At 28.8% G+C, this 25978-nt stretch overlaps 1 protein-coding gene across 1 annotated transcript; it reads left to right on the plus strand.

The window, feature by feature from the left end:
- Positions 1-17372: 17372 nt before the first annotated feature.
- LOC117914997 (dCTP pyrophosphatase 1-like) lies at positions 17373-18763 on the plus strand. Its single transcript, XM_034830536.1, has 2 exons — positions 17373-17583; positions 18424-18763. The coding sequence occupies exons 1-2, from the start codon at positions 17443-17445 to the stop codon at positions 18646-18648; spliced, it is 366 nt and encodes a 121-aa protein (XP_034686427.1). The 5' UTR covers positions 17373-17442; the 3' UTR covers positions 18649-18763.
- Positions 18764-25978: the final 7215 nt, after the last annotated feature.

Raw genomic sequence — 25978 nt, forward strand, 5'->3', positions numbered from 1 at the left:
AAGAAAATAAATAAATAAATAAATTTATATTTATGTTCATCATAAAAAAAAATTAGAAAAAAAATATAATTTTAAAATATTAAAAATTACAAATAAAATTATATTAAAATTTCAACCTAAACTTTTTATTCAAAAGGTGCTTGATGTGAGATAAGGATTAAAAACTAGTTAAATAAAAAATTTGTCCATGTTATACTTCATGTTTTGGAAAAAGAAAGGTCAATCTTTAGAACTTGGGTTTAAAGGTTTTCAGTCAACATTTTAATAAAATAATCCTTTTAAATTATAATATGAAAATTATACCATTAGAGTTAAAAGGGAAAAAAAAAAAAAAAAAAAAAGAGAATGATATTCATCTTTTGAGTATATTTGATCATATTTCTATTTAGTATAAAAGTATTTTTTTTTAAAAAAATATGAATTATATAAATTAAAAAAACTCCATTATTTTCATAAGAAGTATGTGAAATCTCGCCACATACAAATACAATGTTTTCTTTGTGTCTTATGATATCGCGGGGTCAAATAGATAAATATCTCTTATGAGACTAAAGGGATCGCTACACCGGGGTTGGGGATCGACTCTGATACCATTTGTAATAACCCATACCCAACCGCTTAGATATTGTCCACTTTGGGCCCAAAAGGGCTCTTACGACTTTAAAATGCGTTTATAAGGTTAAAAAGAATCCATACGTATACAATGTCAAGAAGTTTTCCTCGTATCCGATGTGCAATATCACAAAATACGTTGTAGATAATTTTCTTAAAATTATTTATATATAAATTACTACCACTATAGGGACTTTAAGAGTACATTCGATAGTATTTCTAATTGAAGTTTTTTTTAGTACAAGTATTTTTTTCTAAAAAGTTTTAAGAGCATTGTATATAAAATGTTTCTTTATAAAACATTATAAGTGATTTTTCAAAATTTAAAAGTGTTTTCTAAATTTTACCAAATCACCTCATTTTTTTTTTTTCAAAACCACTTTTTTAGGTTAAAAGTGTTTTAAAAAACACTACCAAACAAGACTCTTAATTTTTTGTACTTTATGGTAAATTAAATGTGAGATTTTTTAGTCTTTTTTATCTTGTTTGATAATTGTTTTAAAAACCAGTTTTAAAAAATAGTTTTTAAAACAGTTTTTTTTTAAACAGTTATTTAATGTTTTCTAAAACAAATGTCTAAATGCTTTTAACCTATTTCCTATGTTTTTAATTAAGATTTAAAAATAAGTTTTAATCATTTTTCATATTGATATAATTATTTTTTAAAATAACTCTTAGAAAATAAGTGAAAATAATAAAAATATTTTCAGAAAATACCATATTTTATATTTTTAAGAATATAAAACTGTTTTTTGTTTTTAAGAATAAAATAATGTAATTTTTTTGCGAAACATATTTTACTGTTTGTTTTTGTTTTATAAAATAAAAAATTATTTTCTGTTACTAAATATACCCTTTATCTTTTTTTCCTTTGGTATTATGTGAGGTTGTATTTTTAGAATCAGAGTTTGTTTGGATTGGTTTTAGACCTATTCCAATTATTTTTATAATAATTTTTTACAACTAAATTATTTCATAAAAATAAAATAAAAATAAAATTTTCAATAGAAGTTTGTAAAAATAGCATTTTCTAAAAATGAGGGTATTTTATTTTAAATTGCTTATCATACCTTCAAAAAAAATTCTTATTTTTCATTTTATTATTTTCTCCTATTCCAAAATCTCGTTTCTTGATATTTATATTTTACAATTTTAAAAAAAATATTAATAGAAACTATTATTATAAATATGTGTACTTGAAAGGTAGTTAAAATTTAAAAGTAAGAGCATTCCTTTTAAAAAGTAAAAATGAGATTGAAATTGTTAAAAATTGGTTTTAAAAATACTATGATGAAATATTTAATTAAAAGTTGACTTTTAACATAAAAAAATTATTTAAAATTTTAATATTTTTATTTTGTTTATTATAATTTACACATATTCATACCATTTAATAATTCAGATTGACAAAAGTACTTAAATATTACTTTTGAAGCTTACAAAATATTTGAAACTATAATTTACTAAAACATTCAACTTGTTTGATAGTGTTTTTGAAAAACACTTTGGATGAAAAATAATGTGTTTAATAAAATTTAGGAAATATTTTTTAAAAAATTTTAAATCATTTATAGCGTTAAAAAATTATTTATAATGTTTTTTTTTTTAAGAAATGATTAATAAGTAATTTTCTTAAAATCACTTTTAAGAGAAAACACTTCTACTAAACACTTTGAAAAACACCGCCAAAAACACCCTTATTTTTCTTTGGCCATAGCTCAAAGTAATTTTTTTTAAAAGCTATAATAATATTAATAGTGTGTTTGACAGTAATTTTAAGAAGTATTTTTAACATTTTTAATGCTTGAAAAATAAATATTTTCAAGTGTTGAAAGACAAAAAACACTTATTAGAATCAATGCCAAACACATTCAAAGTGCGTTTGGTAGTGATTCTTGAAAGTGTTTTTAACTTTTTTAATATTTGAAAGATAAAAAATTTCAAATGTTATAAAAGATAAAAACACTTTCTAGATGATTCTGCTAAACGCTAGAATCACTGCTAAATGGACTTTAAATTAGAAATAGATTTAAGTTTAAATTAACTCAAGTGGTTGAAATTGAATTATAGCTACCGAAAGATGACAAACTGACCTATCTCCACCTCATCCTATTATCCAATCTTATTCTCATCCTTATCCCAAATTCTTATTAGTTAGACCATGGTGGGTTAGCGTATCCCTACCATGAATCCTATTTAATTTTTCATTAATTTTTTAATTTTAAAGATGTTTAATTGTATTACAAGAAAATGAATTATAAATAAATAATTATTTTTATCAATTTTTATAATTTATTTTTATGAAAAGTCTAATTATTTTTTAATTCATAAGCGTTTAGAAAGATAAAATGACAAAAATAATTAAATTAAAACATTTTTATATACGGCTATCAAAAGTCAAAACTGTAACACCTTCCCATTGCCATGTGAGAGAAGCCCAAATTTTAAGCACTAGATATTGTGGGCCAGCCCAATGCAAAGTAAAGTGGGTTCCACAAGATGGACAGAGTCCATTTTATTGACCCTTATGGTTTCATGGCCAAATCAATAGAGATAATTATGTAAATACGCAACAAAGAGAATTAATCAAAGAAATCAAAACCCAAAAAGGTCATTTTCAGGTAAAGTACTCTTTGACCCCAAATAATGCCCATTTCATGCACTGTAATAATGCACCCCCCTTAATGGATGAAAATGCCCTTCAGTGGGCTATTTGGGTTCAACCCACAATAACCATTGCTCTGACTTGGTAGCCATGTCACCTTCTCCACATAAACAAAGTTAAGTGCTGAATGGAACCTAATTAGAAGACCCAAACATCTTTCTTTAAAAAAACTCTACCCACATAAACATTTTTTCCATGTCATCGTTTCTTTAAAACATAATCATTTAAAAGAATTAAATATTCCTTGAAACCCCAAGCAACTAGACAACTCTGGTGGAGCTCGAAGGTAGGGAGTAGTCGTCAATGGTGGAAGCCCAATGGTGACATGGAAAAAACGCCAAAGGTCTGCCTTCCCTTCCTCTCTTTTTCAAATTTGTGTAGTTTCTTATATGGGAAGTCATTGTTGTACACTACACCTTCGTAGAAGATATCATCTCTTTGTCTTTGTGCTCCCTGTTCGTATGTTTGTTCGATTTTGAAATATGTGGTATTGGACGCTTTGGTTGTTTTGAGTTGTTGGTTGGGATGAGGGAGAAACTGTTTTGACATTTTTTCATCATTTGGACGTATCCATGGTTTAATGGTGGGACGTCCATGAGTTTGTTCAGAAGTGGCGCACCACCAGGGCCATATGAAATGTATTTTGTTTATTTGGGTATTCGTTAAGGTTTTTATAAAATAAAAAACAAAGTCAAGCATTTGAGAACTTTGTAATGGATTATAGTGTTCATGTTTGAGTGAGGTTTTTTTTTGTTAAGATTTTAGACAAGGGGTAGAGGAAAATTTGTACCGGGAACTTATTTTCTTGGATTTGTTTGGGAAATTTAATACTTTTTTAGTTCAGTCTCTACTAATGGGTTTTCATTTACATGGTTAAGAATATACTAGACTGGTGTTTATTTATTTTATACATATTACTGAGATGTAATTCTGTTGTAACTTAAAATCCATGCTATTTCTATTGCACATATTTCCAGTCATTCAATTGTAGATCAAATACATGCATATTATAATTTAATTCTATATTGTCCATGATACATTTATGCATTTCTTACATAGCAGTCGTTTTTAGAGTATTGCCAAATTTTATAGTACCTCCATGGAAATCTAAATGTAACAGTGTTTATGGCTTAAAGTCTCACATCTGGTGAAATGATGCACCATACAATTATTAGTTATTTTTGGGGTTGCATACACACCCAACCATATAACATTGTTTTTAGTTTCCATGCCTAATGTATTGTTGACCTGGTTTTGGTGATTGTTTGTATTTTATTGTGTGACCCTTATTCATGGGATTGTTCATTCAATTCCATTTTTGCTGTGATTTAAAATCCATGCAAATTAGATTGCACATATTACCTTAATCAAATTAAACTATGATATAAATTCTCTTCACTTCTGACATCCACGTATACACTAATTTCATGTATATTATAAGTTAATCCTCTAGTGTCCATCATGCATCTATGTGCTACTTACATAGCAAGCCTGAGTAGACCATAACCAAATTTTAAAGTACTAGCATGACAATGTAAATATAATAGTGTTTATGGCCTGGAGTCCTACCTCTGGTCATGATGTACCATGTCATGAAATGATGTATTGTTAACCTGGTATTCATGAGTGTTTGTGATTTAAAATCCATGAAAATTTGATTGCACATATTGTCTTAATCAAAATGAACCACGATATAAATTTTCTTCACTCCTAACATCCACGTATATACCAATTTCATATATATTATAAGTTAATTATTTACTGTATGTCATGCCTCTATGTGTTGCTTACATAGCAGGCTTGGATAGATCATAGCCAAACTTTAGAGTACCAACATGACAATGTAAATGGAACAATGTTTATGGCCTAGAGTCCTATCTCTGGTCAAATGATGTACCATGTGGTGAAATGATGAATTGTTAACCTAGTTTTCATGAGTGTTTGTAATTTAAAATCCATGCAAATTTGATTTCACATATTGCCTTAATCAAATTGAACTGCGATATAAATTCTCTTTACTCTAAACATCCACGTATACACCAATTTCATGTATATTATAAGTTAATCCTCTAGTGTCTGTCATGCATCTATGTGGTGCTTACATAGTAGGCCTTAGTAGATCATAGCCAAATTTTAGAGTGCCAGCATGGCAATGTAAATGTAACAGTGTTTGTGGCCTAGAGTCCTACCTATTGTCAAATGATGTAACATGTGGTGAAATGATGTATTGTTAACCTGGTTTTCATGAGTGTTTGCGATTTAAAATCCATGCAAATTTGATTGCACATATTGCCTTAATCAAATTGAATTGCGATATAAATTCTTTTCACTCCTGACATCCATGTATACACCAATTTCATGTATATTATAAGTTAATCATCTAGTGTCTGTCATGCATCTATATGGTGCTTACATAGCAGGCCTTAGTAGACCATAGCCAAAATTTAAAGTAGCAACATGACAATATAGATGTAACAGTGTTTATGGCCTAGAGTCTCATCTCTAGTCAAATGATGTACCATGTGGTGAAATGATGTATTGTTAACCTGGTTTTCATGAGTGTTTATGATTTAAAATCCATGCAAATTTGATTGCACATATTGCCTTAATCAAATTGAACTATGATATAAATTCTCTTCACTCTTGACATCCATGTATATACCAATTTCATGTATATTATAAGTTAATCATTTATTGTCTATCATGCATCTATGTTCTGCTTAAGTTTGTGATTGAATGCACACCCAACCTTTTATTGTATATGTAACATTGTTTTGAGTTTTCATTGTCAATGTATTGTTCACTTGGTTTTGGTGACATGCACCATGTTAGGAAGGGTATACATATATATTTTTTCGTTTAATATATAGACTATAATGGTATGTTCACCTTGTATTTTATTCACATAAACATCATTGTGCCTTTCATTTCAATAGCATTGTAGGTTACAATAACAACATATTCTTTAGCACACGTAGATTCGATTACAGTCATTTTGTGCTTTTGTTTCGTGTGTCAGCTAATAACATTAAGTTTAACTTGTATGTGTATTAATAGAATGACATCTCGATAAAGATGTTCACCCCAACAATTTCTAGCAGTCATGTAGCGGGTATCCAATGAGAGAAAGGAAATGATCCGCAAGATTGGGTTCAGTGGGTTGCTAGCAATTGGTTATAAATAGTTGAATATGTCACTCTATATGTGGCTCATACAGAAAATTAATGTGGCTTACTGCCAACTACAGATCAAGGGAGGTGTCGACATTCCTAACACCTGCACACATGTGGAACAAGTCTTTGGAATTCTCCCTGGTGGAAAGAAACTAGTATTGGATACCCACAGCCATTGTGATGGTTGTGTTCTATCCATTCAAGAGATTAAAGGTTTGATGGTGGAGACAGAGAATGCCGATGAATTTCGTTGGCTTTTTATTACTTTTGCGTGTGCAACCGTTTTGGCCCCAACCACGCACTTGGAGGGTCACCATGCGTTATGGCATGCCCCTCCCGAAGTAGTAATAGGGGATGTTAATTGGTGACAATTCCTTCTTATTGAACTTATGTACGGGGTACATGACTATCGACATAGTGGGGACACTTACGTTAAGCGCTGCTTGTTGTTCCTGCAAGTTCGTCTTTAAAAAAAAAAAACCACATCTTATACCAACTTTACTTGTCATTTTCATGTCACCATACAATTTGTTAATACTTTGTTTCATTAATAGCTCTTCTACGTTTGTTTCTCCAACTTCCCACCAATGCATATTGGTAGTGCAACGCCCCATTATGTCCATTGGAATGAAAATTTGATCAAGAAATGGTTGAAGATGGAAGTGGCAATGCTAGGAGAGGTGGGTTGCGTACAGGTGATACCCATACTCTATAAATATTCTTAGTGCATATTATTTATATTATTGTCAGTCAACTAATTGTCAATTCAAGCAGATGAGTATTTTTTTTAGTATTGCCTTATAGTTCATGGTTGCACCAATTGAAGAACCAATGACGCAGAATTACAGCTTCCCCAACCGAAGTTGATCCCACGCCAATAATGCTCCTACAACCCTACAGGTACCTATGAGAGATCGAGATTATGCTATTAAATGTATTCCACTTTCCATTAACATGGTTGCACAATTACACATGAACTCACTGATCTCCCTCCATCTTGATGACATAAATCTCTAACAAGGTTCCAAGCAGGACCCTCCACTATAAACCATGATTTGCTTAACCCTAGTGATGCTTCGGAAGCAGTAGATGGTGTTGGTGTGACGTTCAGTTCGAAACCATACATCCCTGAAGCTCCAATTCCTAATCTAACCCTTGAATGATTGATTGGCGATCATTCGAATGTAGTCACAATTGGGCCTTCAATTGCAAATGATACAGATTTGTTGTGACCAATGTTGTCACCTTTAGATATTGCACCATCCAACACCATCGCTTTAGTAGTCATCTGCAAAAGGAGTAAGATGACTGGACAGCGTATCCGACACTACACCCCTCCATGTAAGTTGTCATTCGTTACATACTGCCTGACAAAATACAACAAACTTAGCCACGAGGATATAAGTATTACCGATTATGCCTTTGATGCTAGCCGAGATCCAATGTGAGAAACAAAAATTTCCAAGTCTTATGACAATTATTTGCTATAATTATATATTTCCTTTGTAATTTGCAATTTTTGGTAATTAATTTGGTTTGCTTATGTTTCATTCACGATTTCATACAAGAAGAATTAAATTTGTCAATGGTCTAAAAAGGTTAGCTATGTAAGGACATAGAGGCATGACGGACTATTGAGAATTAAATTATGAAATACATTAAATTGCTATATAGGTGGAAGTCTGGAGTGAAGAGAGTTTATGGTATAGATATATTTGAGTAAGGTTATAGGTGTAATAAAAATCGCATGTATTTTAATTTACAGCAGGAATGGGATTGAATGAATGATGAAAGCAATGAAGGTCACACAATAACACGATGGTGCATGTCACAACAACCAAGTGAATAAGAGATTGGTCAGAAAAGCTCAAAAGAATGTTACATGTAGAATCAAAGGCTGGGAGTTTATTCAATCCAAAACATGTGACAATTGGATGGTACATCAATTTACCATATGTGGGACTTTAGGCCATAAAAACTGTTACATTATGGTTGTCATGGTTGTGCTCTTAAATTTGGATATGATCTAAAAAGGACAGCTATGTAAGGAAGACATACATGCATGATGGATAATAGAGAATTACATTATCATATACATGCACTTGGTCTATAGGTGGATGATTGGACTAAAGAGAATTTATGCTCTAGATAAACTTGGGCAAGGCAATATGTGGAGTAAAATAGCATGGATTTTATATGACAACACAAATGGGATTCAATGAAATGGGAAACAAATCAGAGTCATACAAATACTCAAATAAACCAATTGAACAATAATATGGAGATGCAAGTTGATATCCTTATAATAGCACAACTCAATATTATATATCTTACTATGATGATTGTCCATAAAAGAAGTGAAAAATACTAGAAACTACGTTAAGAGAGAAAAAAATTGCAATATTGTTTATATACGATAAAATGTTGTATCGAAACTAACAACCATTTATGATAATTCAGTTTAGCCCAAAATATTATGGATATAGATATCTTTCACAGCAAAACAAGAATAAAGATTAACCAAACAAATATTTAAATGTAATTAGTTTTCTACGTAATTGACGGTGATTTAAAATTATATAAAACATATAATAATATGTGATGTGTGATGCCAATCAATATGTACTTTGTTCAATATATTTCCAACAAACAAATTCTTAATTGAAGGTGAATTTGCAATGACATGACATTGGTACATATTTCAACCTACATTCTTACTTTCAGGCAATAACGATATTACATCATGATTATATAGTTGTACCCTAAGTTAATATCAAATAAGAAATGTCACCATGACTATACATCATTCAACCAACATTACAAATTTATATCCTAAAATGTGATATCATAAAATTATAATTATTTCACCTTCAACATAACAAGCCTTGGCTGCCATGCTATTGATGTGGTTACATGACATTGGGCCAACTGTGTTAAACTAACATATAAATGGTATACAAAATTCAACCTGTGTGTTATTCAAGAGGTTCAATTATATAATAGAGAGAGAAAATATGATACCTTGAATAAACTCTAACACATTTTAAAAAGATGAATAACCCACATCATAATACCAACTTCATTGTTCATAAATATGATTATTCATGCCTGCTACTAGCTACCTAACACCTTAACCATGAAAAGGAACTACTAAGAACAAAGCCATAGTGAATCAATACCCCAACTCACATGAAGATCGTACATTATTCAACCAACATCACTTCTGCTATTTCAAAACTCTTAATTCAACCCCCCACCAATGTACATTTTACCAACTCAAATAAGGATACAAAACTGTGTAATTCGGAATCCTATCTAACATGATGTACATCACTACATCATGTAACCTATACTGTTACTTTAAGGCTAAAACAATGTTACTTTTATATGAAAGCATTGTAGATAGTCAATCTCCTTAATTGTAATAACACTCCCATCCAAAAATATATTTATTTAAATTTCCCTAAATTATAACAAAATATATTTTAAATCAACTATAAAACTTAGGTTTGGTTTAATTTGTATTCTTTTAATTTAAAATGGTAGTTATGTTTGAATAACTATTTAATCCGACAGTTGGGAAATCATATTTCACCCAATAAAAAGGTTGTCATGGCTACCACATGGATTTGTTAGGTGATGTGGGTGGCAGGAAAAAAAAATCCAAGGGCATTTTCAACCATTATGGATGGGGCAAAGTTCCACTACATGAAATGAGGACATTCTTTGGGGAACAATGTACTACCCATGAAAGGGTCTTTTTTGGGTTATGTTTGCATCAAAAACTCCCAATTATAGCATATTTACATAATTCCCCTATTGATTAATCCAATGGGTGGAATCAACATAGCATGCATTTGTCTCCAAATTTGATTAAGCTAGTACATCGTGTTTCTAACTTTGGTTTTTGTTGCATATACATCTTTATTCAATAAGTACTTAATATGCATTTCACATGCTAAACCCCTTTTCACATGAGATAAATAAGTTTCCAATGCCATTTTTTCTGTGGTGCGTTGATTCTACACAATACTCATGGTTGTGCCATTATTAAACCTATGAGACGTCAACTCACCCTAAAACCATTTTCTCCTTAACCCTATCCCAGAATTGTGGTGTGCTAATTTGCCATCACTGAACCTATGAGACGTCCAACTCACTCGAAAATCTCAAAAACATTTTCTCTCTAACCCTATCCCATAACTAGAAACAACCAATAAAAGAAGGCGTCCACCACAATCGATTCTACATGGAAAAAAGACGATCACATGTAGCACAGGAAGATACCTTCAACGCAAATTTCTAGTTCTGAATAGCCTTCCTGCGTCAAAAAATTGCATGTTTTTTAAGAGAACAAGGAAAAGGTTTGTCGTTGTTGTCTCCATGTCACTGCTAGGCCTCCACCATTAACAACTTCTCATTGCCTTAGGGCTCCACCAAATTCATTTGGTTGCTTAGGGTTTCAACGAATATTTTAATTCTTTTAATTGATTATGTTTTAAAGAAATGATGTGTTTTTGTGGGTTGTTTTTTTTAAAGAAGGATGTTTGGGTCTTCTAATTAGGTTTCATTCAACACTTAACTTTGTTTACGTATAAAGGGTGATGTGGCTACCAAGTCGGAGCAATGGTTGCTGTGGTAGAAGCCAAACAACCCATCAAGGGCATTTTCATCCATTAAGCGATGTGCACTATTACAGTGCATGAAATGGGCATTATTTGGGGTCAAAGGGTACTTTACCTTTTGATTTATTTGATTAATTCTTCTTGCCACGTATTTACATAATTATCCTCGAATCAACATTTGGTAGAAGGGTCTTTTCAATAAAATTCTCCACACCCACTTCCTAATAATGCCTACATTTTTGTTTTACTGCTTGAACTCAAATACACATTCTATAAACCACTCCTACTGAACATCCTACCGATGACATCAAAGTAAAACGGTTCTGATGAATATAGGTGACCTGTCAAATATATGAAATTTCATAACAATTTAGATCTCTACTGTTTGTTTGATAATATTTTTAAAAATAATTATAAAAAAAATAGTGTTTGAGAACAATTGTAAAAATTAGGGTTTTATTTAAGAAGTATTTTTAAAAATTGTTTTTGAAAACTATTTTCCAAATTGTTTATTTTAAAAATAATTTTTAGGTGAAGTGTTTTATTTTTAATCAATTTTTTATAATTATTTTTTAAAATAACTTTCAAACAATAAGTGAAAACGATTAAAAATAACTAGAAAATATTCTTAGAGAGTATCATATTTTTAAGTTATCAAATATGTTTTTTTTTTTTTTTTTTTTTTTGTATTTTTGTTCTAAACCAAAAAAACTACTTTTAAAAGGCAATTATCGAATGGACCCTAGTACTTTTCAATTAAATTTTAGGAATTTAAGAATAATTTTTTATAAATGTTCTTCGATGTTTTGTAGAATAAAATTTGTTTGGAAACCTAAAATATTTGTAATCTATTTTTAATATTTTTAAATATGTTTTTAAAATAATTTTTTTATTTAGTGTTTTATTTTTGGGAGAATTGTGTTTTGGGCTCAATTGGGCCCAAAAATTAACATTTGATCCATATATCATGAATATTTAAGCCTAAGACCCAAACAAATTATGAAAATTAAGATGAAGGATATTGTCTTTCATTAATCCCTAAAATACCCTTAACCCTTATATAGGCACAAGTGAGTGTGAAGTTCAATTTTTTTTGTGTTTTTTTTTCTATTTCCTATTAAGTATTACTCATTTCTAACTTTTTCTTTTTCTTTTTCTTCTAATATATATTTCTATTTTATATCAGATAAAAATCAATAATGTTTTTTTTTTGTTTTTCATTTTTAAAGATGTTGAATCTTTTTGCTCTTATTATAAGCAATGATAAAAATTTTGGGATTTTTCATCCAAATATTTTTTATCTTTTTGTATTTATCTTTTAGTTTAATTTTTATTTTTTATTTTAAATTTATATTACCCTTTCATTTATATTTTCTCTTATTTTTAATTATTTTTTTATATTTTCTACATTAACCATATTTTAAAAATTTTAAAATTTTTAAATCACTTCACTTTATTATATATATATATATATATCCTTTTAGCTTTTTAATTTTAATGTTTTTATTTTAAAATTTTTAAAAGATAAATTTATTGAAAAATATAACTAAGATATGAAGTTCTGATATTATATTAATAATTTTTCTTATCTAGATAGACTAATGCAAAGTATTTTGACTCACAACAAGAAAATTGTCAATACAATTTTTTAGTTAAACTTTAGAAATTAAATTTCAAATAAAATATATTATATAAAATTTTATCTAAAAATTATTGAAAGTGATATTTAATTTTTTTTTATTGACTTTCAAACTTATCTAATTTTTTACTTGAAATGTAATAGAACATGTTTACAAAAAAAAAATAGTTTTTCATTTTTTAAATAAATGAGTATAAATATATTAAAAGAATTAAAGATAATCTTAGTAAAAATTTTGATAAATATGATTATAATTTTAAATATGATTATTTATTTCAAACTTATATTATTTCTCATATATATTAAATAATTTTTAAACACCTCATAAAATATTAGTATTATTTGTTTGTTCTAACTTGTAAATTAGGTATCATCAAATATTATATTTTTTCAAATTTATAGAACATATAATAAATACTTTTTAAATACCTCATAAAATATTATTAAATTTTTTTTTCTAACTTGCAAATTAGACACATGGTATTTATTATTTCAAAAATAATGTAAACACTCATATATATATATATATATATAATATTAATAAAGAAGATACTATTTTTAATACTAATTTACTAACCTTCCAATAATTTTGAAAGTGTAAATAGGGTAATCGGCCGAATTAAAGTCTTCAAAATATTCAAAATTTCTCAATTCCAAAATTACATAATTGCTCTCCACACTAATCTTAAATATTTTTTAGTAAAGATTTAAATATTTAAAATCATTAAAATAAATATTTTCTTATTAAAGCAATTTTTCAAAATAATAAGATAAAATCATGAAATCTTCAAAACTATAATTAAAACAAATATTTTTAATTTTAAAACTAATTTCATAATTTAAATTAATGATTTTAAAAAATAAAAATGTTATAAAAATAATTTTTGTTTATTTTTAAGTCCATTTAAATATGATTTTTTAATCTCTACTGATAACAATGAAATTATGTTTATAAAGACAAAATAGTAAAAATATATATTTCATTTAGTTTACTTATGATGAACAATTCAAACATGATTGATTTTAATTTTATTTCATAATCTTTCATAAATGGTAGCCTTGTATGACTTTGTACATTTAGTACATTTTCCTTTTACAATTAGTGTAATATAATTGTACAGTGGCGCAATAAATGAATAAATATTTTTTTTTTCATACAAAAAAATAGTACTAAACAAGGTTTTCAATTTTCATTTTTAAAAATAATTTTTATTTTTTAATTAAACATATTTTCAAAAAGAGACAATATAGAAAATAAAAATTATTTTTAAAAATAAAAAAAAATAAAAACTAGAAAAATATTTTAAAACCAAACTCAAATATAATCTATATAATTTTTAGTTACTTGTTTTCATCTAAAATAAGTAAATATACCTTTAAAATTAAAATAGTGAATATATTTATTTTAAATGGTATTTTAATCATTAAATTATTTATTTCTAAAATGTAAAAGATAATTTTTATTTATTTAAATTAATATTTTTTTAGAAAGTATTTTCCAAAATAGTCTTTGAATCATTAATATAATTTTTTTATTTATAATTTAAAAATAAAAAATAATGTTAATTTTTCAATTATTTATAAAAGAGTTTAAAAAAATAATAAAAAATCTAAAATGGTTAAATAAGAAAGAATATTGACAAGTAGTAGAATAAAGATAAAAATAAGTCAAGTGGGTATTTTTGTCGATTACTATCTCATATCCTTATCATCAATTATGGGTTGTTGGAGGATCTTATCTTAATTATGAATCTTATATAGGTTGAAAACACAATTGTCCCTTTATTTTTAATCATTTTACATATTTGTATAATTATTTTTAAAAATAGTTATCAGAAAACAAGTGAAAATGATATAAAACAACTAAAATATGTTATACGAAAACACCATATTTTCTATTTTTGAAAATAGAAAACATAAAATAGTTTTTGATTGCCAAATGTATTTTCTTTGTTTTTTGTTCTGGAGAACATAAAATCATTCTCGAAGACAATTATCAAATAGACCCTTATTCTCTAGGAAGATATTGTTGGTTTACTTATAATATAAAAGTTTTCAAAGTACCCATTGCATTTCCAATTACTCACAACACTTCAAAATCAATAATTAAAAACACATCATTTTCTATTAAACATGTTTTTTTAAGGTTATGTTTGATTACTATGAAGTTTGATGAAAAATATAAGAAAAAAAAATATAAAGGAAATGTAGAAGGAAAAGAAATTTAATGCTAATAAATTATTTTTATATTCTATTTTAAACTATTTCACTTATTTTAAAGATTAATTAATTTTAAAATATATAAATTTCTTATTAATTTTAAATATTTTTAACTTTCTTTCATAGTTTTCATAATAAAATCAAATATAAAAAATATTTTTTAAAAAACATTTTTTTATCACTTTTTGAAACCAAATATAGCCTAAGTTAAATTTTTTTCCTCCTAAAACTATTTTCAAAAATAATTACCAAACACGCATCTATACGTCTTTGATTCCCAGGTATGCCAAGAAAGAGACAGTTCCACACACAACAAACTCGAGAATACAATGTGACAGACAGTTGATGTACTCATGCTTTGTACTGAATATTATGAGCTTCGCTTTTTCCCTTTATTTCATATCTCATGTATAATTGCGTCTACACTACGCAAATATATGTGATAATTAAACAATCTAGTAGTTGCATACGTAACGCCAGACCATATTACATACTAAATTGTAAAGGAAGGTTAATTAAACTCAGAATAGAATACACATTCAAAGCCCATAAAATTTTCTTTATCTTCTTTTCAACTATGTTTGGTTCCCATAATGTACTAAAAAAAAGACAAAAATGTTAAAAAAAATTATTTTTTCATGTTTGGTTTTACCATAATTTTTTTTTAAAGAAAATTAAATATTATTAAAATAAGTTAAAAATTTATATATTTTAAAATTATTTAATCTTTATATAATAGAGAAAATTAAGTGAACTGAATTTGAAATAACATATAAAAATAATTTATTAATTTTAAATCTATTTTTTTTTTCCTTTTTTTTTTTCTTCTTTCTTTTCTTTTCTTCACATTTTCCCCCAAATTTTCGGAACCAAACATCTTCACTTTTTGAGTTTCGGACAAAGATAAATATGAATCTGGTTACTTTTTTAAGTAGAAAGCATAAGAATATGTACCACTGGCCATATGTTTATCTTAAAAACACTTAATTTTCTTTCTTGTTCGGCTAATCCACTAGGGTTTTGTGTCTTTTTCGGAAACTTCTTTGGCCTGCAGCCAGACTTAACACCACTTTCCACACCCACATAACACCTCCACAGAATGGTTATGTGCCTTACTGCACATACTAATAATCCCAGAAGCTAGGTACATTCATCATTAACAAAAGAATTATACCAATGGCCCATTTACCAGTGATATATATCTTATTGTATCTTAATTTGTATATTCAGTCAAATTTGAGCTTTTCCAACACCCCCCCCCCCCCCCCCCCCCCTTTTTTTTTCCTTCTAGGGTGGGAGAGGTGCGTTTGGTGGAGCTATATTCCTTGTTTATCAGAAAAGCATGAAGAACTGATGCCTCTGGAGTAATTTTTTTTATATTTTTTCTTTTGTTCTTTCAACACATGAGTATCCTATAGTGCTCTCTTTTTCAATTTTGGTCACATTTTCTTGGCATTATAATTATATATCTACAAGACCCACAATGTTGTATGAGTGTGCATGCAATTGCCATAGTATAATCAGTTGACAATGCCTTAATCTACTTGAATATTTTGTGTGATGAATCCTTTATATTTTATTATTATTAATTTTTTTTTTGCAGTTCCTTTTTTTGCAATTAACCAGTGGGAAATAGGAATAGTTGAACTCAAATGATGCAGATACCATCTTGAAAGTTATTCCTAATTATAGAAATGTTGTATACATTATCTCTCAGAAAAAGTGAATTTGCAAAGTCTCTAGCAGCTGGCTTTCTTCTTTATCTTTCTTTAGGGAAAGAAACTCAGGGAGGGGGGGCCGGCATATAGGATGCTGTAGCAATGGAAAAGAGAAAGTGAACCAGAAAACAGCAAAAAGGGGAATGCAAGCATATGCCGGCCTAATGTATTAATATGTAGTGTATTCATGTTTTCTCCTCTGTGATTTATTGGTTGCATATTAATCAATGAAATTTTTATTTTTTTCTCTTACAAAAACATAAAATTTGGTGAGCCTTATACATCAAACTGTTGTACAACTAATGAATTGAAACCACCTAAATAATTGAGTAGTTGGACACTTGAACTACTCAATTATTTCAAGTGTTAGAATTCATTCGTGCACTCAAAGTCAACACCCTCATTCAATAGGAATGGGGACTGCTCAATCCGCAACTGTTGAGTCTGACCCACTGGCCGGCTCTACCATAAATGGTTGTTCTAAACCCTAGAGTTGGGTGTGGTTAGTTCAAAGTTTCAAGAGATAAACACAAACCAGTCAGTAAAAAAAATGGAATATTCTCTTCATTAATTTTAGTTAGTGAAGTTGGCCATTTTGCATGGTGGGGTGTGTAAGGAATCTCATGTATAAACCACGGGGGAAGCATTTTTCCCACTTTCGGTCACTTTTTCCAATTTTTCTCCTATTAAATTACACATATTCTTTGGGAAAATTGTTCAGTTTCTTGCCTTTAAAAGTAGGAAGAGCTTTCTCTTCCCCTTGTGCAGATAACCCCAAAAACACTAAAGCATGGAAGGTGGAGGAGAGGAGGTAGCAGATGACAGAGCCATGAACATTAGTCTCAAAGACCTCTCAAAGAAGCTTGAGGAATTTGCCAAGGCTAGAGACTGGGAAAAGTACCATAGTCCCAGAAATCTACTCCTTGCTATGGTAATCAAAACTTCCTCAATACTCCTATATTTGAACAACTTGATTTTTCTGCATGCATGCATGAATTTGTTTATGAGTTTGCTGTTGATTACCAAACACTGAATATTTTATTTATTTATTTATTTATGCATTTATTTATTTTTCATTTTGCCTTGCTGCAAAAAGCTTACTTTTGTTTGCTTCCAAAATATATTTGAATGTTTGGAGTTTATTATGAAGAGACTCTTCCACAGGAACACACTTTACTTTTGAATATGAAAGTTTTATTTTCTCTAGCTATGAAGTATGTGATTTGCCATGCATGGTCTGTGTTTTCTTGCTGTTTCTGAGTACAATCAAAGCTGCAATAAGGATAAGGTGAAGTAGGGTTATGATCAGTCTCTCTCCAAGAATTCTGGCCTTTTCTGAAATTCTATAATAAATGGGTTAAAAGTTTGGCAAGTCATCATCTTCTCCTTGGTCAAGTAAATGCCCAAGCATGTGCCCTGTCTCAACACTCCAGAGGCAAAATGAGGCAAGGCACCAACAGGGAATTCCCCAACAACAGTCCACAGGAAAAGTCAGCAATAGATGAATATTTTCTACGGTTGCGGTACCTGCATTGCTTTATGATATTTTCTGAGTTAGTACTACAGAATTTGGGAATTTTCCTTGATGGTGACCTTGTTAAATTTGATGCAAATTCTCTTTGCTTTTCCACAAAAAAAGAACAAAAATTATTGCCAAAATGGATTGATGGAGTAATAGATGGACCAAATAATGCTAAAACTGGTGGTTGCTATTAATTCTGAACATGTTTCTTCTGCACTAAAACTCATACGTGTGATGTGGTGTGTAAAGGTGGGAGAAGTAGGAGAGCTATCAGAAATATTCCAATGGAGGGGAGAGGTGGACAAAGGCTTACCAAATTGGGATGAATCAGATAAAGAGCATCTGGGAGAAGAGTTATCTGATGTACTGCTATACCTTATCAGATTGGCTGATATATGTGGCATTGATCTTGGTGATGCTGCTGCCAAGAAAATTGTTAAGAATGCAATCAAATACCCACCTAAGCTCTTCTGACAACCCTTGTACCTCCCTACATTGTTGTTTGGTGAAAAGACATTTTGGTGAATTCTCAAATAGAGGATTTGCAATAAACTATCTGACAACCCTTTAGTGGTTGTGCTTTATTCTCTCTTTTCTTTTTCCTTTTTTCTTTTTCTTTTTCTTTTTTCCCTTTTTTGAAAATTTTCATTTTTTCTTAGGTTGTAGTTGAGTATGTATATACACATTTTTGTTGTACATAAAATGTCAAGGCTGTAAACCAAGCCGCCTTGAGGAAATGAATAGGCACCGAATATGGTATCCAAGAGGATCCAAACTCATCCCAAAAGCTTAGCCTATAGGCTTTTTGTGGCTTGCCACCTTTTAAAATGCAAAGGGCGGGAGACCTTAATGTGATTTGGATAAGTGTTTAGAGTAAAAGTTAGTCAAATCAAGATGATCGATTTATATCCAAATCAAAACATATACGACCTTTTGGTAGTATAAAAACTAGGTTACTTGGATAAAAAAGCTATTTTGGTGAAATCTTGAAAGGGTATTTGCAAGAAGTTCTATCTTTTTTCATGCATGAGACCTTTAATGGTTGTGCTTTATTCTCTCTTTTTCTTTTCTTTTTTTTTAAAGAATTTATGGAAGATATTCGTTCCAGAAGTTTCTTGGATGAATAGTGAAATAAGGCAAAAAGCGATCTATCTTTTCATCCCAAAACATTACTATACTACTTACAATTTTTTTTTTCTTGGGGTGTAATTGAGTAATTATTTATATACAATGTTAAAACCATAAATATTTCAAGCCGCCTTAGGGAAATGAACTGGCATCCAATATGGTATCGAAGAGGATCCAAACTCAACCCACAAGCTTAGCTCATAGCTAGAAAGGCTTTTGGCTGTTTGGCCATAGAGTTAAGGATGTAAAAAAGTATGGTTTAATTAGTAATTAGAGCAAAAGTTAGTCAAATCAACATCATCGATTCATATTTGAATCAAAACAGAACCAATCTTTTATCAGTATAAAGATTGATATAAACCAAACTTGGTTGTAACAACTTGCTCCCTCTCCTAGATACTATTCACTTTGGTCCAATGGACTCTCACAACTTTAAAACATAAGCATCCTTACAATTGAGAAATACTCATCATATATGTAGTGTCTGAAATATTTTTCTTACTCGATTAGAAATATTACATTAACCCCTGATACAAACAAACCGTTCTTATTGTATTACATGAGATTTTGGAGCTACTCAAACAAATAAAACACCTCTTGTGGGGTCATATAAATAGAGTTCCTACTAGGTTGAGATTTGACTCTAATGTCATTTGTAACAAGTCGATTTAGATGATTGGTTGGATGCAAGTTAATTTAGGTATTAAGTTTAATTTATTTTTAAAGGTAATTGAAACCGACTTGGATTTGAAGTTTAAAATATATTTAAAATTTTTAACCCAAAATATAATGAATGTATTCAAAAATTGATTTGATTATAGTCTACAAATAATAAATTACTTTAATAGAGTCTAACATAAGAAATTTATTGGACATAAACAATCATATATAAGTTCTAGAATGTCAATCTGGTTCAACTTTTAGCAATTATGAGACAAGAAAATGGAAAACTAAAACGACATGATCGGTTTTTATAATTCTTAAAATTGAACCAATTTTTATGATTATTGAAAATCGAACTAATATGATCGATTTTGATTAGATTAGATGGTTTTATTGACCCTACCTATTGCTTTTCCACTAGGACAATATTTTTCTTATTAATATGTGGCCATAAATTTTATATAAACTTAATTTACAATTTATCTCCTAAGTCTTTCACCATTATCATGAAAAGAATGAAATATTAAATAAAATTTTAATAATCTTATATATTTTTAAATAAAAAATCGTTATATATATATAACACATCCAAACCAAATAAATTATCATTTTAATAATTGTAAGATAAAAAATAATACTATAGTTTAGATAAATACCTGCAAAAGATCTTTGTACCTTAAATTGTAGTCCTTGATGGTTGGTAACTTCCTTCTTTAAATAAACTAGTAGAGTTTTATATTATTCCACCCTTCATATTCTAGGTGTAGGTGGACAAGAAGAATTTGATTGGGAGAAAATAATAGAGAAGCTCAAACCTTTTGGAAAAAATTATTAGACTCACCAATAATCGTACTATTTATAGGCAAACTTAATGATGAAGAAGAAGGATTTCAAACTAAATGGAGAATTATCTTCATTCTATTTTAACCAATTTAATTCAAGAACAAATTTTGAATTTCATGGAATCTTAACTACTTACCCATTCCCTTTTCTTTAACCTACATGTGGATGGTAAATTTTAAAAAAAAAAAAATTCTAAACATCTCCCACTTGTCCACATTAACATCTCTATCTTTTTTTTCTCTTAATGTTGTGTCAAGTCCTTTTCTTCATATAGAAAATAGAGTATGTGACATGATGTGAAGTTGTAAAGTAGGAGTGCTTATGCTAAGTGCTCATCTCACTAGCATAACACAACACAAAAAAATATCTTGTTTAACCCCAGATTTGTCAATCACACCATTTTAAGCACTTTTAAAAACTTCTCAATGAGTCATATCTCAATTAAAAAATACATAACCTCAACTTATATACATATTTGTATTCGTAATTATATTGAACACAAATTCGATATAATTACCCAAACTATGAGGTACAAATAGTGGTGTGTTACTAACAATCTTCTATAACCACTCATGCAATCCATTTAGGTTTGATGATCCTTGGATTACATGTTAAAGTAGCAATATCTTACCCTTACTTCATCACATAGTCCTAGGTTTAGGGTATAAATTAGACTTTATAATAGTCTATAAAGGCTCGCACAATGTTCGAACGGAGATCCATCCAACCACTCCCTCAAATAGTAGTAGTTACTACAAAGCCCCCATAAAAGTGGGTGTGTCGCTCACTCTCTAACGTTGTACAAATCTTTTTTTAGTTAGCTCCTTAGGGGCCTAACCTGAGTTTCTTAGCATGGTTCTCATCAAGCACCTGCTTAAGATCTCACATTTGGCTTTACTAAGGTTTGAAATACCAATAAATACAGACATATCGCTATTTGGATTTTACGGATATATCGGAAATATCGAAGAAATATAGATGGATATTTTGACAAAAATATTTGTAAAGTAAAAATTATTTAAAATTCATGAAAATATTTGAAAAACTCTAAATAAATATTCATATTTTAAAGTTATTTTATAAATATAATTGACATAGATATTGTTAGCATATATCAATTCATTATTTACTATTGTTAGCATAGTTATTTTGTAAATTTAATTGACATAGATATTGAACCTAAGGGCAGCTTCATTATTAATTATTAATGATGATCAAAATTCATATTTTGAAGTTATTTAAAACCATATATCAATTTTAAAAATTCATACATAGTTTATTTTGCTCACTTTATTAGCATCAAAATAAATATCGACTTATCCTGCTCACCATCTAAGCACCAAGGTGATTGCTAATGTGAATTGACTAATCCAAGCCTGGTGATAATAAAAAAAATTTATATTGGTGGCATCAATCAAACTAAAATGAAATTGACATCTATGAGGAATAAACGAATAAGATAACCCATAAATAAAATGTCAAAAGGTGTCCAAAAATAAAATACATATCAAATTCTAGAAAGTCTCAAACTACTCACATGAGTCTCAAAGACATCCCTAGTAGTGGCTTTGGTAAGTGGATCAACCATCATTCTACTAGTTGAGATATATTTTAGGACTATCTTCCTCTGTGCAGCAATGTTTCAAATGTAATGAGAATGAATATCTATGTGTTTGGTTCTGCCATGGTATTTAAGATCCTTATTATATGTTAGAGCATCAATAACATAATGATGAGCTCTTCGGCTAGAGCCAAGATTTTCAGGTGTTGGAAGAATCTTCTCAAGTAGACAACCTCTTGTACAACCACTGAACAAGTGACATACTCTAACTCCATAGTGGATAGAGCAATGCGAGATTATTTCTTACTACAACAAGTAATAATGACACCATTGAGTAAAAAACATATCCTATAGTGGGTTTGCACTCATCTCTATCACTAACCCAACCTGCATCATAGTATCCTCTTAATCTTATGTCCCTACCTTGATAGCAAAGGACAAAATCTCTAGTCCCTTGGAGGTAACAAAAAATCCTCTTAATTGCTCCCTAATGAATAATGTCTAGTTTACAATGATAATTGGGAAGCATATGTCAAGTCAAGTACACATGTAGGATTCCTTTTCAATCTCAAAATAATAATTGGGAATTTGGCCATGTTTGCTTCTACATAACTCGAGACTTTATGAAGATCCATCTAGTGGCACATTCCCACTAGGAGTTAAGTCACTCCCGCTATCTTTGGCAATTTTAGGATGAACTTGTAATTCTCTACCCTTACTCAATGATTGTGTTGCTTCCTCTTACAATTCATAGAGTTCAAGACTCTTCTTTACTTTACCAATCTAAGAAAATCATTTTTATTTTATTTTATAAAATCAACATTATGTGACTCTATTTTAGTCAATCCTCCATTATAATGTTCACCCTTTGAGTCATCAATGTTGGGATTGAACCCTAAAAAACGTGACATAATGCAACAAATTGAGATTCATTTTTAAATTTATTTATATTTCTTAGTTTCCTATTTATTATCTTATATGTGTTAATTGGTTATCTAAGCATACATCATATCTCTTACATTGTATATGACTTAGGTGCATTAAGAGTTGCATAGAGGATACAAGTTATGGGTTTTCTGTGAGTAGATAAGTTGTCAACAATTAGTTCATGGATTGCATGGATTTGGGCAATATAGTCAAGTCTATAGTGCTCTACTTCCTAATTGGAGGGATGTCTTGTTTTGGTCATCAAAATAAGTTTCTCATAGTGAGTGCACTAGTATGTATGACTATATAGTGGACCAAACTTATAATGAATCATAACATAATACTGTCAATTTTTATGATTCAGCAAACTACTATACTACATGGATTCTCAATATTAAGAGAATATTAAGTTTGTGTTAAAGTTAACATGAGGCTTTGACCCATGGGTGAGATCCTAAAGTGGTCATATATCCTTATGGATTGAGTTTGAGACAGTGTGCTCTCTTAGGTGATCTAAAGGATACGTGATCTAAAAAACAGTGACCATAACATTTCTTTTAGTGAAAATTTGATATATGCTTCTTGGAGTTAGAGTATGTTCATTGATCACATAATAAGTACGATTCATACCTCAAAGATTGGAAATGTAATCATGATAGGTAATAACATTACCTTATTAGATTATAAACACCAATTCATGGAGAGTTTGCATATAGTGGATAATAGGTCATGAACCTACACTTCGTCTCGTTGTTATTTATATAAGGTATTGAAGTGTTATTGATTCGTTGTAGTAAGATGTTGAATCAACTTTATAATTGGATTTTGAAAAAGTCAATACTCCTATGGGTCCCAATGGTCCATTCTCGAGCTCACATACCTTGATGACGTAGTCTATGAGGGTTGGATTGACTTTAAGTCCATTTTTGTGTATATGAGCATTCTGGTAATTACTTAAGGTTGTACAGTAAACAAAGTCATTGGATTGAACAAATTGACTAATTAGGTGGCTTTGTGAAGTTAATCAATCAATTAAGACTCATTTGGAGTTAAATTAATTGACCTAAGCCCTTGGTGGGCTAAATACCTATCTTAAAAGAAAATTTTCCTATGGAGAAAATTGAATGGTTAATTATCTATTATTATTATTATTATTATTATTAATTATTATTAAGATAATTTTGGCGTAAAATTAAATTATATTTAATTTATATAATTCATTTATTTTTTATAATTAAATTACACAAATTAAATATATATATATATATATATATATATATATATATATAGTGATGGATTTATGAGAAGTATATTGAATCCTCTTAATTCAAAATTAAACATTTTTAAAAAATAAAGTCTTGATTATATAAAATAACATTAGAATTATAAATAAAAAATATATTTAATTAATTTTATTCCTATTATTGAAGTTTTGAAGTTAGGACAATAAAGGTTTGATATTAATTCTTTCTTGGGAAGGTACCTCTATAGAAAATATGTTCGAATATTTAATTTTGAAATAAATGATGGTTAAAAAATGATAATTGTATTTCTTTAAAATAAAAAATGATAATATATAATTTTTTATTTATATAGTTTTAATGATAACTTAAAAAATTGTATTAGTAAATGAAGATTTAACAACTTTACTTAAACAAGATATTGTTATCTTATTTACTATTCTTACATTTTCAAATGATGTTATAATAAGTATAAAAATAAGGAGGTGCTGGGTAAAACTTAATACTTATTATTTAATGACTTCAATTGACTCTAAGTTAAATTGTACTTAAATTGATAACTTAAAATTTATTACTTAATTCTTACTTTAAGTATTAAAGTTGTTGGATAAAATCAACTTAAAATATATTTTAAATCATCAAATTGACATATTTATTCTCATAAATTATAAATAAAGAAAATGAGGTTAAGTAATAGTGGAGGTTGTGCAGTAACAAAGAGGATCATGAAGGAAACTAAGGCAAATAGGGTAAAAAGGTAAAAGGAATATGAAAACTTAAGAATAAGTTAATTATTTTTATTTATTACTTAAATTCATTTTTTATTTTAAATCATATAATTAAATTATTTTACTAAACATACTTAATTTACTTGATGACTTAAATTAAGTTATTAAATGATAATTTGTTACTTGCTTTGTTATTGTGAGTAGATTTTTGTACACATAAAAAACCATTTTTGCATATAAAAACAATTTTCTTTTAAGATTTTTCCTACATTTATGTTTTGGGCCAATGAGTGTTTTGAGGAAACTTTAGTTAAGTTATACTATAGAAAAATGATGGATTTAAATTTTGTCTGTCTTGCTAAAAAATTAATTAATTTCAAAATACTTCAATTGACACACACAAGAAATAGACTAATTTAACAGCTTTTTGTTCCATTTCTCGTGGCGTCAATGATTGGAGCCAAAATATGTGCTCTAATGGCACATATTCGATATGATTTGTGCACCAAAGGACATTCAAATCACCCAACTTGACCTAAATCAATGCTAAGGCCCTAGCCATGAGTTTAATCTATACTTTGGAGATTTATCTCAGGTTCAAGGGAAGAAAATTGTGCAAATTGAATGACTTTAGATTTTGAAAGATCAAGAAGGGCTAAATGAGGAAATAAGTGAGTCAAGACTCATTGAACGTAAGGAAAGGCAAAAAAATG

This window comes from Vitis riparia, chromosome 5 (assembly GCF_004353265.1).
Source record: "Vitis riparia cultivar Riparia Gloire de Montpellier isolate 1030 chromosome 5, EGFV_Vit.rip_1.0, whole genome shotgun sequence".
Taxonomy (NCBI): domain Eukaryota; kingdom Viridiplantae; phylum Streptophyta; class Magnoliopsida; order Vitales; family Vitaceae; genus Vitis; species Vitis riparia.